The sequence below is a fragment of the Urocitellus parryii genome, chromosome 8 (genome assembly GCF_045843805.1).
Source record: "Urocitellus parryii isolate mUroPar1 chromosome 8, mUroPar1.hap1, whole genome shotgun sequence".
Lineage (NCBI taxonomy): Eukaryota > Metazoa > Chordata > Mammalia > Rodentia > Sciuridae > Urocitellus > Urocitellus parryii.
Genome location: NC_135538.1, coordinates 63734380 through 63748160, shown reverse-complemented (window position 1 = coordinate 63748160; position 13781 = coordinate 63734380). Strand labels below are relative to the sequence as shown.

Here is a 13781-nt window from a genome sequence, read left to right as displayed (position 1 = left end):
GGAGTTAAGATAAAGAGTGAACTAATAAAACAGGACTTCATATTAGCTTCCTTTTACATATCAGCATTTATCTTTTCCTTTATAAAATGTAATTACTATATTTTATAAAGTATAAAATAAAATTAATGCTTATCTATTGAAAAACTATGAAATAACTTTAGGAATATAGATGCAAGGAAAATAATGGCTCCATAGAAAAAAAAAACAGAAGCAATTTAATAAGTATTGTCTTAGGCTGCTATGAGCAAATGTAATTTAAATAATTTCTTAATATTTCTCAGAAAAAGAAAAGTTTCTAAACCACCCGCATCCTAAATGATTGCCAGTATTTTTGAGATACTGTGTTATTTTCTAATAGAGGAGAATAATTCATACATATATCTATTTTTACTACTTAGATGTACCTTAAAACTTGTACAATGCATTTCTTTAGAGATGATATCGATGGAATGGTGGCTGAATTCCTCAGTGCCAGCAAAACAGGATGTTGTCCAACATCTGTAACATATGGTGAAGCTGGAAGAAACCGTCCAATATACTGCTCAATAACATTTCCTAGCAATTGATTCAAATAGGCATTTGGATTTTGAGACTGACAGCATATGATACACATGCCCTACAGGGGTGGAAAAAAAAAAAGAAAAAAGAAAGAAATACTAAGAAGTTTTAAAAATATATACAATATTTAGGAATTTACTAATATAATCCCAGAATTAATATTCATGTCAGAATTTATAACTTATCACAATCAAAATGACATCTGACATCATCATTAGATAACATACATATGAACCTTCAGGAATTGAGCTTAGATATTACATATGCTATGGTATTTAACCAAAAATGCCTATTTTAGGGACATGAACACGGAAGCAGGAGAAAAGAATACAAAAAAAACAACTGAGATTCTTTCTCCTGTCCTCAGAAAACTTGACTACTACTACTACTACTACTACTACTACTACTACTACTATTACTACTACTGTTACTACTGCTACTCCACACACACACACACACACACAAATTATAAAATACATTTAAGGTCAGTCTTTTTTTTTATATAGGGCACTGGTCATTTTTGTCTACATTTATGCCAAAACTTTTCCATGTTAAGAAATATGGTAAATTAGGGCTGGGAATGTAGTCAGTGGTAGAGTGCTTGCATGCCTAAGGCCCTGGTTTCTCTTTCCAGCATATGTGAGTGTGTGTGTGTGTGTGTGTGTGTGTGTGCGCACACACACACACACACACAGCTCATAAATGTGATAATTATTTTTGTTTTTGCAGTAGAAGTTGAACCCAGAAATGCTTTATCACTGAGCTACATCCTCAGCCCTTCTTTTTATTTTGAGACAGGTTTTTACTAAGTTGCTGAAACTGGCCAAACTTGTGATTCTCCTGCCTTAACCTTCTGCCTCACTGGGATTACAAGTATGTGTCACCAATATGGTGATAAATTTTTAAAAAAATAATTTATTGAAGAAGAATGCAGAAGATTAAGACTTAGAGCAATAACAATTTATTTAGAGATTTTTCTCTCAGGAACTGTGCCAAGTACTTTATATTCATTATTTCACTTAAATTTCTCAAAAAAAAACCCATTGAGTTAATATTTTTATATACATTTTATAGCTAGGGAAACAGGTTTAGCAGGTTAAAACAAAACTTCGAGTTCTTGTGAACTTTATTGAGGTCCTAACTTTGCTAAACCTGTTTCCATATTCTCTTGATAAGCACCTTCCTTTCCACTCATCTGCCAGTTGTTGAGATAAGCAGTCTATACTGCGCTGTGGACTGTTCTTTATCTTTCTGCTAGATGACACATTAAACTTTGATTTTTGTACTATCATAAATACAAAATTACCAAGTCAACTTAAAGCTTAATTTCTAAAAAAAAAAAAACCTATAGAGTTCATATCTTTATATCCATTTTATAGCTAGGGAAACAGGGTTAGCAAAGTTAGGAGACAGAAATTTTAAAAATCCATCTATGAAAGAGATCACTTAATTACCTAATCAAAATCTACTTTCTCCTTTCCTCCTCAGTTTTCCTTTCTTGACCTCAAATTAAGTAGCACTTATCTTCAATAATGAATGACAGGTCAATATTTCAAACTGACTACTGGACTTCATTACCTAGATATTCCATAAGCTTCAAACAAAAGTTGCTCAAAAACGGATCCTTACCTTCATCCCTGTATTGCCAGAATTCTCCATTTTAGTTAACAACACTACTAACTGTAGTACTAATGTGATAGTGACTGGCAGTCTTCGGGAAACTAGGAAGCAATTCATTTTTTTTCTGTTCCTCCACAATTCATGCAGCAAGTATTTTTAATTGGAGCTCATCAATGTTTTTGAAATCTGCTGCGTGGGCTCTAATCTCACTGCCTTAGTTTAAAAACCTTTAGATAATGTGTAGGTAATTTCAATGAACTAGTATTCTGTATCAATGCATTCTGTATCTCCAATCTAACCTCCTCACTATTTTAGATGTTAACACCAGAATCATTTTTCTAAAATGTAAACATGATTCTGTCACTCCCACTTCTTTGCTCAAAATCCATCAATACTCCCCATGTCAAAGATGAAATTCAAACTCTTTAGAATGGTAATATAAAGCCTTCCCATATAAGGCTCCTTCCATGTGAATTTCCAACCACAACAGAACTATTTGCTTTTCCCCAATGCGCCTTATTTTTTTTAAAGCTCCCGCCCTAGTACAAGTTGCTCCCTCTGATAGAAATGGTCCTCAACTCTTTTCATTCAGCTCTTCTACACTTAATATTCTGTACAGTATATTCTCACATCTCCTCCACCCTAGTCTGGTTGATGAATAGATAGCTCAGGTCTCTAAGGAAAATACTGAGCACACTACTATTAAGGGTCTGTGCCAGTTTGACACCCTCTCAACCTCAAGCTTCTTGAGGTTGAGAACTTGCCTTTCTAATCTCTTTTTCTTTAGCTCTGAAAACAAAGAAGTTTAAAACTTGTTCAGTGCTTGTGTCACAGGTACACATGTACCTTGAGATTACAATGTCCGGTTTTTAAATCCGCATTTGGTAAATTATGTTTTAAGACAAAGTTTTCCCTTTTATTACTTTAAGCAGCCACACTGCTTACATACCTGGAGATATAAAGGAAGACTCTTCTGAATTGCAGTCAGCATGGGTGCAGGTAATTCCTTCTCTTGCTGTAATACTGTATGTGGCAGCAGTAAACAATCTATGATCCGAAATAGCAATTTTTGGGCTTTAGAGGTGGCAAAAATTTGAGCCCATGATTTAACAAGAATTCCTAATAGAGAAGAGAAACAACAGCAGTTATGGTTGTCTCCTAACTACAGCATTTATTATTCCATGAAAAAAATTATGTTTAAAATATAAATAGGTAGTAGGAAGAATCATCCTGGGAGTCAAAAGATATAGTTTAAGCCTGCATTTCACTGAGATAAATTTCTCTCAGACTTCTGGGTTGGGAAAAACAAATATATGAGCAACTGGCATTCATATATTCTGCTTTCCATTCATATATTCTTATATTCTTCTATTTCTTTATATTTTTATCTTTTATATAATTTTATAGGCTGCCTCAATCTGGTTCTCAAGGAGATGTTTAACTAAATTTAATTATTAAAATAGGAGAAGTAGAAGTTGTAACACCTTGGAGCAATCATTTAGGCTCCTTAAACTTCAGTTTTTACACCTTTCACTTATTTATCATAAAAAAAAACACACACAAAATTTTGAATCTGGAATAAAAGAAAGAGACTTGATTTCCTTGATGCTAGGAGTCCATCAACTATAATATGTGATGAGAGTAAAACTTAACAAATGAATACGCTTTTTTTATATAGTATGTAATAGATACATAATTCTCACTGGGGTATATTATTGCTATTGAAGCCTCATTTATTGAAAACCAAATTTAAAAAGAGATTAAGTGCTTGTTCCAACAGCAGAGTGGTAAAACTACTGCATAAACTTTTACATTTCATTCTGCCTTAGAAAGCAAAAAAGATGATAACATTCAAAGTCATTTCCATCAAACAGAAACTTTAAAATTCAAACTCAGAAGGAGAACACACCTGCTTAAAGAAGAGTATATTGATGTTAAAAAAAAAAACAACCAATAATCACTTCTAAGAAGAACAAACAGCAACATTAATCATCTGTTGTAAAAGGAAGTACAATAATCAATCATAAAGAAACACAGTGTTCACTTAGCAATATTTTAAATAATGCTAGCTTGCTCCTCATTTTTTAGTGGGTAGAAAATTTGAGTCTGACAGCAATATAAGAAGAACTCACATTCTAACTAACATTAATATATCCATAAAGCAACTGTCATCATAACCAACATTTGAAATGATTCACATCATTCAGGTGTCATAAAGATATTACTTAAAAAGAGTAGATACAGACCAACCAAAAACACATCATCTACCTTTGTATTTCATCTTCTGCAGTGAAAGACCTTAGTTTTTATGAGGCCACAGAAGGGAAAAGTTAATACATTTGATGTTTCAGATTTCTACTTCTTAAATTTCAGCTGATAATATCTGTACATATGTGATATTAAAAATGCAAACAAGAATGATGAGGAAAAACTTAAGTCAAAAACATTGGGAACAGGGTTAGGGCTGTAGCTCAGTGGCAGAGCACTTGCCATGTGTGAGGCACTGGATTCGATCCTGAGCACTATATAAAAGAAATAAACAAATAAAGGTATTCTGCCTATTTACAACTACAGAACAACAACAACAACAACAACTTTGGGAACAGTTTAAATACATAGTAGGTTTATTAAAAACAAAACAGAACAAAAACAAGTCTTTTTCCTGGCTATAAAGAAATATTATATACTAATACTAAGACAATCTCCCTGTCTAAAGATAACCACTATAAAAAAGTTCTTTTATATATACTTACTTTCTACTTTAAAAGTATTGGAATCATTATAATACATATTTAAAAATCTATTTATACTTAAAAGCAATCTTTCTTATTTAAAAACAATAATATGATGTACTACTAATAGATTTATAAATTTATTAAATTCAAGAAATATTTAGCATCTGCTATTACCTACACTGGAGAAATTTTCAAACCAGCATATTTTAAATTCCCAATACAGTATGTGATGCATACTCCATAAATATTCTTTTTCTTAATACGAAATGAGAGAAATAAAAATTTCAGAAGTTATGGCTACTACTCTGAATAAGATTAAAAATTAGTACACATTTTTTGTTAGAGTCTGTAAACAAGTCAGGATGGCGCCTGGCAAAATGCCAGAGGGAGTGGTTTATGAAGTAATGCCAGCAAGCCATTAAGTGTGGAGATTCCTTATTGGTTGACTGCTGTATCTAGTTTATGTTAATTAAGATAAGCTGTGTGGAATGTATAAATACTTCTGTTGTCCTACAATAAAGGGCTCCTACTCCTGCTGTATCAATCTACACAAGTTGCTCGTGTTATTTTGCTGCAGCCGGACAGCGGCAGATGGTGGCCTGTATGGGGAGCCCAGGGACACTCGGGGGTAAGAGTCGAAAAAAAAAAAAAGCTGCCCGTCCATAGATAGGACGGGAGCAAATCTGCTCGTCCATAGGCAGATAGGGCGAGAGGAAAAATGGCCATTTTGAGAAAATGGAGAAGATTGATACAGTATGTTTGTGTCTTGTTTTGTCTCAATGTATTGTATTGTCTTTCTGACGAAAATATGGAAGGGGTGTTAAGTAAATTACTAAGGGAAGGAGGCACCCCAGTGGAACCAAGAGCAGTTAGGGCATGTGTTGATAAGAGCCCAGGAACTCTAGTCAGAAAGAAAAAGAAAGTTCAGAAGAAGGATTATCAGGAAAAAAGTTGCAGCAAAAGGCTATTACTGAATACTTTTCGTTAACGGAGGGTGCATGAATTGTTGTGAAACAAGTCAGGATGGCGCCTGACAAATGTTAGAGTCTGTAAACAAGTCTGGATGGCGCCTGGCATTTTGCCAGAGGGAGTGGTTTATGAAGTAACTCCATCGAGCCATTAAGTGTGGAGATTCCTTATTGGTTGACTGCTGTATCGAGTTTATGTTAATTAAGATAAGCTTTGTGGAATGTATATATACTGCTCCTGTCCTACAATAAACGGCTCCCACTCCTGCTATATTAATCTACACAAGTTTCTCGTCACCCCCGGTTATTTTGCTGCAGCCAGACTACAGCAATTTTTAACAATTGAAAAGGTATAAAAAATGCCATAAGATTAAAAACAAATGAAGTGCAATCAGGGAGACTAAGTCTACCTGGGAATGTGGGAAAAGCAGAGACAATTGGGCTGGGCACTGAAAGTTCATGGGTGGAACTTCAACCACAAAAACAAAAGGGCAAAATGGCCAAAGAAATGAGGGTGATCTAAATGAAAGGCAAGGAAACAGAAAGTATGAGATGTGAAGAATGAGAAAACAAACTTAAACCACAACAAAACTGGAACAAACACAACCCTGTCTCCCCCTGTACACGCTAAAAAAAAAAAAAAAGAAAAAAAAAAGGAAAGGGAAGTTGAGGATATTACTGATGGATCAACTCTGCCTTTTCACAAATTATTAGACTACAATCAAGATCCCAGATGTTACTCCTTAACATGGAGTATGGTTTTACAAATAGCATGTGTCTTCTAGTAGCAGCCTTATAAGTGATTAACTCTCCTTTCCTCAACTGGTTTTGGTAGCCTAACCCAACACGCTTTAAACTTTCCTATGTTTATATTTGCTTTTCTCCACTTTATTCTAAACCTTCTACATAAAGAAAACAGCTTTATCTGTTCCTTACTTATTTTTTTCTTTCTTTCTTTTGCAGTGCTGGGTATTGAACCCAGAACTTCACACATGCTAGGCAAGCACTCTACCACTGAGCTACATCCCCAGCCCTACCTGTTCCTAATTTCTAATGAATAAATGGGTAACACCATAGTTGTATATTCTATTCCCTGTTTTTGAGATATCTACACAAAAAGAAAAAATATAAACCTATTTGCCACTAATCCCCCCACCCCCAGAAACCCAAGGTTGCAGAACAAAGAAGGCCTTCAAGAAAATTCTTCATAAGTAAAATTTTGCCCCAGGTCTACATATCACAAATCCAATGTCATTTTGTAGTTTCTGATAAGACTATCATATATTCTGCAATATAAAGACATAACTCTATAATCATACACTTAGCTTGGCAAAAAGCTAAATCTGGAAACATCATAAAACTTTTTTAAGAGACTAATATAAGCCTAAATGCTAAAATGCTAATCTAGATTTTCCTATGTAATATTTATAATAAATTTATAATAAATATTCTAAAATTAAGATGTCTGAATTGCTACCATTGCTTTCACTACATTGTACATCATCCATATTTACACATTTTTCACATTCTCCTTTATCTTTCACAACAAAGATAAAAGGTTTGAGACAGCCTAAATCAGGTTTATTTATACATTCACAAGATTAAAGGGAATAGATATAAGGTTTTGGCCACAGAGAAATAAAAAAACTAAAAAACTTAAATTCTATATAAGAACTTCTAAGGAAATCTTTTTCATGTACCTTTATCCAGTTCCTATTTTTGGTTAGCAACATGGTTTTAGTGAACAAAGATATTCAAATTACTGAATTCCTAAAGAAAGATGAACTCCATTGTTCTAGAACAGGCAGAGAAAAAGATTTCTTTTTGAAAAGGGAAAACACAATATTGTGAGAAACAAAATTTGAAGCATAAATACCTTAATGCTCATATTAAACCTCCTGACCTCGTTCATACAGAGTAGACCATAAAAATAAAGGAAGTGGGGTTTTCTGATGTTTTAAATTCTAATGAAGTACAGGTAAGCATTAACAAGAGCTCTATTTTAGTTATTCAGTTATTCACAACGTAACTTACAGCAGACTACTGCTAACTGTTTTGGTATATTTTCTGTATTGATCACAATTAATTTTAATATTAACACAAACATAACAAACACAAGACCAACATGAGTTATTTTAAGCTAAATCACTGTATTTCAGATTATTATGACTTTATGGAGAATAAGTGATTTCACCAGTATATTTCTGTCCACCCTGATACTTTAGGCTCAACATAAGGAAATGATAGTAGGAAAATAATGTCAAGAATACATACCCATCATCCCATAAGTGAGCTGCAGCCCTGCACTGGAAATTTTTTTTCCCAAATAGGGTTTTATGTATTTTAATACTTCACCAAGGTATTCTAAGGACTTTGTGACCATAGCAGACTTATCAGAAAGTGTCTGGAGATTCCTGTAAGTTGTACCAACAGCCTATAAATAAAGGAAAACAATATTTAACATTCCAGGTTTTATACAATAGGGACTTAATTCCCTTACCCCATACATACATACCCAATACAGTTAGGCCTTCACCCTTAACTTTCCAATAATGATTCACAGCAATTAAATTTCACATGAAAAGAACTAAATCTTGCTTTTTATAATTAAAATAAAGGTTACAGGAAGAATAAAAAAAATCAATTCACCAATAATTATTTATAGGAGGTTTCACTCAGCAAAGTATCACTGGGGAAAAAAAACACCCACAAAACTGGTGTATAAGAATGTTGTAATGAAATCACATCAAGACTACCAAACAAGGAAGCTCATCAAATGTATGTGACTGAGGACTCAAAAATCTCCAAATTCCTACAAGGAAAGCCTATTAGTAATGTTACCATATCCCAACAACTAAAACCTGTATAAAGTTCAGCTTTATGATAGAAATAGACGTCCCTCTACCTCCCAGAATTTTCTTTATGAGTCTGCTAATTTAATAATAAATAACAGTAAGGAGGGAAGAAGAGGAAGGGAAATAAGAGAATAACATCAGGAAGGTGGGAATAAGTAAGTAAAGCCACAGAAGAAATAAGAGAAGCTATTGGATTAGAAAGTTTGAAGAAATTAGTAAAGTTTTAAAGTCATTTTTGGAAACTTGGAGTGGATTTCAATGACCTAAACTAGACCACAAATAGCACCAATACACATAGTTGGGGGATCTCCCCAGCCTTGCCAGCTGCTCCAGTTGCTCTTAGTAGACATGAGGAAGGAGAGAAAGCTGGATTTACTGCACTGACCTAAGGTTGAAAGTTTGTAGGTTTGACCAAAAGACAAAAGACTACAATTATGAAGGTACTGTTAAAAGTAGTTGAAGTAAGTCTCCAAGGAGGCTAATTAAGGTGAATGGGGGAGGAAGAGCAAACTTGAAAGGATGCTGTAGTTGGAAAAAATGGCAGAAGGCCATAAAAGGGAGTGGAAGGTCACTTATGACATGGAGGGATGGGAATAACATTTCAGTAAAAATTATTTTCCAAAACAAATTAATGAGAAGAGTAGCAGTTCTTAAACATTTGTGCAAATCTCTTTACTGTCCAGCTTAATAGAAGTAGGCTTTATTTCTTATTTCCTTCTATATGTGATTCTTATGATCTGTTACAGAATAAAGAAAATCTTGCCTCACAAGTACATATAGGTGGAAGTAGTATTTTGACAAATTTTTCAAATAACTGTGGAAATTTCTCTTTGCTATTAGACCAAAACTTGACAAATGGTATTTTTTGGAGGCCAGTCAAAATGAACTATGGAACTAAAGAATCTGAGGAATCTAAAATGATGTCATAAAATGATGTCAGTGGACACTTCCTACATTAAGAGATCTTGGCATATCTTGTACTTAGAATAGATCTTTTACCCTTGAATGCTTGTTAAAAAGCTTGCACTGGTCATTTGGAAAATTCTGACTCCTTGAGTCACACAGCTTCCTGATGTTGACACATTTCATTATTGATATTGGCAAAAAAGTCATATGCATTAATACCAACACCATTCTCATAAAAAAAGTCATTAAGTATCAAGAAGCCCTCAAGCTCACAATGACAAATACAAGCTTTCCAAAATTCTAATTTTCTTGAAAGCTCAAATTATATTATTAGCAACAGATATTGTCAGTTGTTTTCTTTGAAGTGATGGGCTGGCTTACTTCATTCATTTTTGAAAAAAATGTCTGCCAAATACCCAAGTCTGAATAACCACATTTTGTCAGTTGTTCTTTCAAGATAAAAGCAATCAGCTCAGCTTGCAACTCAAATAATTACACAAGTCTTTTCATTTAGACAACCACATTGCTTTGGCATGCAGCAAAAGTGCTTTAAGTGCACTTTGCATTGTCATTCACAGAATATTAAAAGAATATGTACTCAGGGTCAAGATTTAATAAAATTAATAATTTTATTTCTTCATTAAGGATATTCTTAAGTGAACTAACTGACTGTTTTTCCTGAGTATATAAAAGTGTAAATTATCATGGCTACTAATATAATCTTAGGACACAGTACTGACTCATGCTAAAGCTTTTGCATGATTTGTGCTATGTCAATATAGTTTTGAGCTCTAGAACCTCTTGACAACGTATCAGTAACTCCCAGGAGCCTATCAACCATACTTTTGAACTTTAGTACACCTAAGGAATCTCAATTTTTTTTTTATGTTTATCTCTAATCTCCCCAGACTAAAAGACATGCATTTCTTAGTACATTGACTATGACAACTTATATCATTTCTGTATAGAAAAGAATTCACACTGCAGGCCAAATGCTGATATCCTTAAAAAGTCTTCCATGTCAGGTAGGGCCTTGGGCCTTTAGAGTTTTAGGGAAGCTGCTCACTATTCCCTGATAAGAATGGCTCACTGTGCCAAAAAAATCTGTACAAATAGCATTGCTATGCCAAATGCCTATTTTCCTTTTGTACATCTGGAATTCTGAAAGTGCAAGGCAAAGCAGGTGCATGTAACCAGTTCCCAATAAATAAAAACCATGGACAGTGAATTGCTGATGACCTTCCCTGATAGTGAATATTTCATGTCTCATCACTACTCCTTGCTGAAGAATTAAACATACCCTGTGTCTCTCCTTCAATGAGAAAAGACACTTCGAAATTATGCCTGGTTTCTTTAGACTTCACTGCCATGTACCTTGTCCCTTTGTTGTTTGTGCTTTATATGCTTTCTTTGTAACAGGTCATGGCTGTAAGTACAACTATATTCTGAGTTCCAGTCTCTCACAACTCCCCTAGTGAATCACAGAACCTGCAGATAATCTTTGAGACACTTGACAGAACTCTAAACTAAACAAGTTGCAAAGTGAACTTCTTGCTTACTTACCACCCTTGAACCTAAATCATGAAGTTCCTATTTCTCCTTAAGGTATCATCACTTTTCTGGTTACAAACAGTATTTATTTCATATCCATTTAATCTTCAATTCTTTCCAAACTCTACTAGTTTCTGGCTGATAACTCCCACACCTTTAAATATATTATTGTTTCTAATTTTCATATAAAAGTCATTTAATCAAATCAGACCTACTTAAAAATCTTCCTACTCTTCCCAGGATAAACTATAAACATCTTATTAAAATGCTCTGAAATTCTTTACCTACTGATTCATCTATCAACAAACTGACACTAAGCATATAAGACCTTGCATCATTTTTTTTTTTTAAAGAGAGAGTGAGAGAGGAGAGAGAGGAGAGAGGGAGAGGGAGAGGGAGAGAGAGAGAGAGAGAGAGAGAGAGAGAGAGAGAGAGAGAGAGAGAGAGAGAGAGAATTTTTAATATTTAGTATTTAGTTTTTAGTTCTCGGCGGACACAACATCTTTGTTGGTATGTGGTGCTGAGGATCGAACCCGGGCCGCACGCATGCCAGGTGAGCACGCTACCGTTTGAGCCACATCCCCAGCCCCAACCTTGCATCATTTTAAACTCTATATATGTCTTATGGTCTCTGACAAGTGAAAGTTCTTCTGGTTTTTTAAATTTCTAACATGCCTTAGGTAATACTTTGCAGCACCTAGCTAAAAACTATCATTTGTTTAATGATAAAAGAAAAATTAATTTGGGCTAAATTATATTTAGGAAGACTAAATTTAAAGTATAATACAACTCACTGGTAGGACAGCACAACAGAATACTTGACTTCCTTTTCTGATCCAGTAGGGTTCCAAGCAAACAATAGGTATTTATTTAATCGTGGGTTGAGCCTCAGTCAACAACTAAATGAAGTGCCCAACAGAAATGTATATTTTGCATCTGCATGTTCAATTACTAAATGTTGTTAATGTTTATACAATATTTTTAATTTTCTTACAATTGTACTTTAACTTAAAACTTATGGAAGAATTAACATTTATGTAAAAAGCTTATTGGTTGTAATTATTTTCAGTATAGTTAATGCCAACCACTCTGTAGAAAACAATCACTCTACTTTTACTGTGAACTGCTTATAAAAGACACTAATTTAAACACATTAATGACCTCAACTGGACTTAGAAAACAAGCATTATCACACAAGATATATTCTTTTAAAATTAATAATTTAAAATTTAAATGGGACTCTTTATTATTTAGAAAAACCAAACCACATGGATTAGACTTTAAAACCCCAATCATACTACATATGAAATAGCTAGTATACTAAGGCTTACAGTGTTTGTCATAGGGCAGTAAATACTCAGCTAGAACTATAATGAACAAGTAATTTTAGTTTGCAAGTGCCCAAGAACATTACTATCCAGCAATTTCAGTAATAAGACATTCTTAAAATTTTGGGTGGCCTTAGAGTAAAACTTTTATGTAGTACTCTTTAGTTTTATTATTCTTCATTAAATGTAAATTTTCTGTTGTCCTACAAGTGATTTGTACTATACTTTAGGTTCAATTTTCTTCCTCCAGAATTTTATAATAGCAGGCAACTGATAATATAATTCAATTTTTAAAAAATTAAATTTATAGAAAAATTTTAAGAACACTGATCAGTACAGTACAATTAGTAACACAATTATACTAATAAATGAAAAATACCTCAAGGAATTGAACAAGTGCTTTTTTGGGGTCTTCTGGGATGGGTAAATATCCAATTTGTGCCTTTGAGAAAATATCCTTTACTTCTGAGAGTTTAAATATCAACCTTGTCAATTCAGCCAACTGTTCCACATAATCTTTTTCTGTAAATAAAATCACATATTTATGATATAAAGATATATAATGAAATAAAGTTTTCAATATGCTGAATATATGTATATATGTGAGTGCAGGGGATGTAACTCCTTGTTTATGACATGCTTTTTTTAAAATTCAAATTTCCATAAAATTAAAGAGTAAAAGTTTTTCTCACTTATGAACAACTTAGCCCAAAAGTCATTCATGTAAAGCCAACTGATATAGTAAGATATCAGAGAAAATTTAAAGCCTTTTTTCAGGGCAGCCCTGCTACAAATGGTTGGAAAAAACAATTGAGGAAAAGGTGTGTTCTACAGAAATAAAACTGTATGAAATATTTTTTAAAAAGTAACCAGAGTCACTCAATGACTAATAATAAAGCAGAAGAAAGGCAAAATATCTAATAAAAATAGAACAGAATTATTCACAATTGGATATTTTTCTTTTTGGGTACTCACAGTGTGATATCTGGTAATACTTCAAATTTCCACGTTTTTGTGTGATAAATTTTTTCAGAGTAAAAGAAAATAGCTTGTCACCTGAGGAACAAGTTTTTGTTCTTGGCTTCCAAGGAAACAAGTTCTTTTATCTTGATAGCAGGGGAATTTGTCATATGTAGTCCAAAAAAAAAAAAGTGTGTGTGTGTGTGTGTGTGCACACACACACACACACACACATCAAGAAAAAGAAGCAGAGTGCAAAAGGAAAGAATAAATTTCTGCTTATATATACACTTAATTATA

At 33.5% G+C, this 13781-nt stretch overlaps 1 protein-coding gene across 1 annotated transcript in view; it reads right to left on the bottom strand.

Annotated features, from left to right (window-relative positions):
• Mms22l (MMS22 like, DNA repair protein) overlaps positions 1 to 13781 on the bottom strand; it is a 124058-nt gene that overhangs the window by 13880 nt on the left and 96397 nt on the right. The window contains exons 17-20 of the mRNA XM_026392764.2: positions 12901 to 13043; positions 8156 to 8315; positions 3128 to 3297; positions 405 to 616 (exon numbers count right to left, since the gene is read on the bottom strand). Of these exons, the coding sequence (XP_026248549.2) occupies positions 405 to 616; positions 3128 to 3297; positions 8156 to 8315; positions 12901 to 13043 (685 nt within the window). The remainder of the gene's footprint in view (positions 1 to 404; positions 617 to 3127; positions 3298 to 8155; positions 8316 to 12900; positions 13044 to 13781) is intronic.